This window comes from Belonocnema kinseyi, chromosome 7, assembly GCF_010883055.1.
Source record: "Belonocnema kinseyi isolate 2016_QV_RU_SX_M_011 chromosome 7, B_treatae_v1, whole genome shotgun sequence".
Classification (NCBI taxonomy): domain Eukaryota; kingdom Metazoa; phylum Arthropoda; class Insecta; order Hymenoptera; family Cynipidae; genus Belonocnema; species Belonocnema kinseyi.
In genome coordinates, this window is record NC_046663.1 from 100,555,542 (window position 1) to 100,558,070 (window position 2,529).

Consider the following 2,529-nt stretch of genomic DNA (forward strand, 5'->3'; position numbering starts at 1 on the left):
GTCATAAACATGAAATATAACTTCCATCTGTCACAAAGATTGCCCTTTAATTTTCTATTACGGCATATAGTATTTTTACGAAAATGAATTGTTAAACTGATTCTAAGAAGCCTAGAATTATTTGGGATTCACTATGAATCCTGTTGAATCCTTTAGAATTCTGCCGGCAAAGAAATTACGTGGACGATAAAACATGTTGGAAGAAAATATTCAGATCCAACATATTTTACCGGTAGGAAATATTACTCGAACAATTAAATATTGTCCGCTGTTTATGTCTCATGAATTATAAAACTTCTTGTCATTAGTAAAATGAATAGAAAATACTGTTATTAGAAAAAAATGACATTCAAATAAATAACAAAAAGCTCATTTTTACATTATTAAAAATATTTGTATCTTCCTTTATTTACGAATTTACAAGAAATTGAAAATGAATGTTGTCCTTCGATCAATCTTAATATTAAAGCCATGTGATTCTTGATCTTTAATTTTTATACTTTCGCTCTTAAACAACAAATACTCTAGGCGATTTGGAAAGTTTCTTTTGTATCTCAGAAGTTATATTCCATAATATATTCTTATTTTTTTGACAGTATAACAAAAGTAATATTGAAAATGATCAAGTATTGTTAAAATTTTGTTTTCAATTTCCTTTATTTTTATAAACATTAATCAATTAACTATAAATAATCTTACTTTGGAATTCGTTTCCACTGTTCTAATAAATTGAAAATTTTTTAAAGAAATGGAAGGATAAAATGTAAATTGGTGGTGCGTTATTTGGGCATGCAACTAGCAGATGGTAAAGAAACCATGAATATTTCTGATTTTATGAAAAAAGATCGTACTACAGAGAGCATTTCTTTCACGGAATATATTGCATGCAAAATATTTTTTAAGATTTTAAATTAAGCTAATCTGATCTTCTGATTACAGATTAAAACGTGTTTAATAAAAAAGTGGTGAATCGTGACTACAAATAAAATTGTTGAGAAAGAGTTCACAAGCCAACCTCGAATGCTCGGTAATATAAGATTTTTTAATATTAAGATATCCAAGAGTAATTAGTATTAATTCTTTTGTCATTCGAGTATATGATTCATGGTTTGATTAGTGGATGATTCGTGCACAGTACAATATTCTGCCTTTGTTTTATTTTGTATTAAACCAAATTTCAAAATTCAAGTCAGATTTCATTGGTGGGCTTACCGTCTCGCGTTTTTGTACATACATGGTTTAATACCTTCAGGTCGGCATCATAGGGCAGTGTTTTATCCCAAAGATTTGGCCCGAGGAAGGCGGCTTGAGCTTCCACGTTGCCCCAAAGCTCGCCATCTGCATCCTTCTTCTCATCGGGTCCATCTTTGCCTTGTTTTCCTAAAAAGAAAAAAGAACTATAGCATATGGTGATTTTTATTAAGCACTTTTATTTAGGAATCAATAAAAATGATTTATTACAGTATTTATATAATATTTTTAACGTTTGGAATAGTTTAAATAAAATAAACGAGGGTTTCAGGTTTGAAATATTTTAGTTTACAGCATTTGCGTTCAAAAATATGCGAATTTAAAAATATTAAGGCTTTATTCATTTATGTAAAGCATATCTACAAATACTGCATAAAGATAAAATTTGAATTGTTATTGTAGGCATCAGTATTTTATTAAATTAAATGGTTTAAAGTTTGATACTTTCACCACAAAAAAATTGAAAAAAAAATCAATTTGTCTGAATATTTTCAATAACAAAATTTGATTCTGACAAAATGCCTAAATTAAAATGAAATTACTTTTAAATTTGAAATATGTCTAATCATTCAAACTCATAAGTTTGAAATCTTGAAATCGAAGCCACTACATGTAGCAACATTTTAAATTGGAATCTTTACTGATATCCAGTAGTCACTAACTACACAAAATGTCGAATGTTTGCCTTCAAACGCGACTGTCGTAAACCCGGCTAAACTAGGGATGTGGCTTTTTGCAGCTTAACTCTCCCCTGGCCAAACGTCCAGGCAAATGTAAGTACTTCTAAAAAAAGCTGCAGCTGCGGGTTATCACTGGTTGTGATTAAATCCATACAGTGATTCTAAGCCCACCTTAGTGAAAGAAAATTTTCACAGGCCCGGTATATGTGCTCATGTTAAAGGCCTTTTAAATAATATTTTAGCAGCGAGGTTGAACTGCGTGTAGACCTCTGTTTTACTGGGGGTTTAAAATAAAAGCATAGTACAATAGGTTCTTAATCGCAGTGCTACAGAACTTAAATCGACCTGCCTAAAAAGACAATGATAATAATAATAACAATAGTTGATATTGGAAGGATTTTATATTATTATCCCTTTTAAAATTATTTATTTAGTTTATTCAAAGCGTTTTAAATTTTGGAATTCGATACGAAGAAGACATTAAAACAAATCGATTGTAATGCTTTTAACCCTTCAACACACAGTGGGTCGTTTACGGACAAGTCAAATTTTCCCGCTTAAGTATTACCGAAACTCAAAGAAGATTGGCTGTGACCCC

General features: G+C 30.2%; 1 protein-coding gene across 6 annotated transcripts in view; it reads right to left on the reverse strand.

The window, feature by feature from the left end:
• LOC117177506 (thyrotroph embryonic factor) overlaps positions 1-2,529 on the reverse strand; it is a 371,804-nt gene that overhangs the window by 22,778 nt on the left and 346,497 nt on the right. For 4 of the 6 annotated variants that reach the window (XM_033368255.1, XM_033368256.1, XM_033368253.1 and 1 more), the window contains one exon: positions 1,235-1,380. In XM_033368255.1, the coding sequence (XP_033224146.1) occupies positions 1,235-1,380 (146 nt within the window). The remainder of the gene's footprint in view (positions 1-1,234; positions 1,381-2,529) is intronic. The other 2 variants (XM_033368254.1, XM_033368252.1) reach the window with 1 other exon arrangement.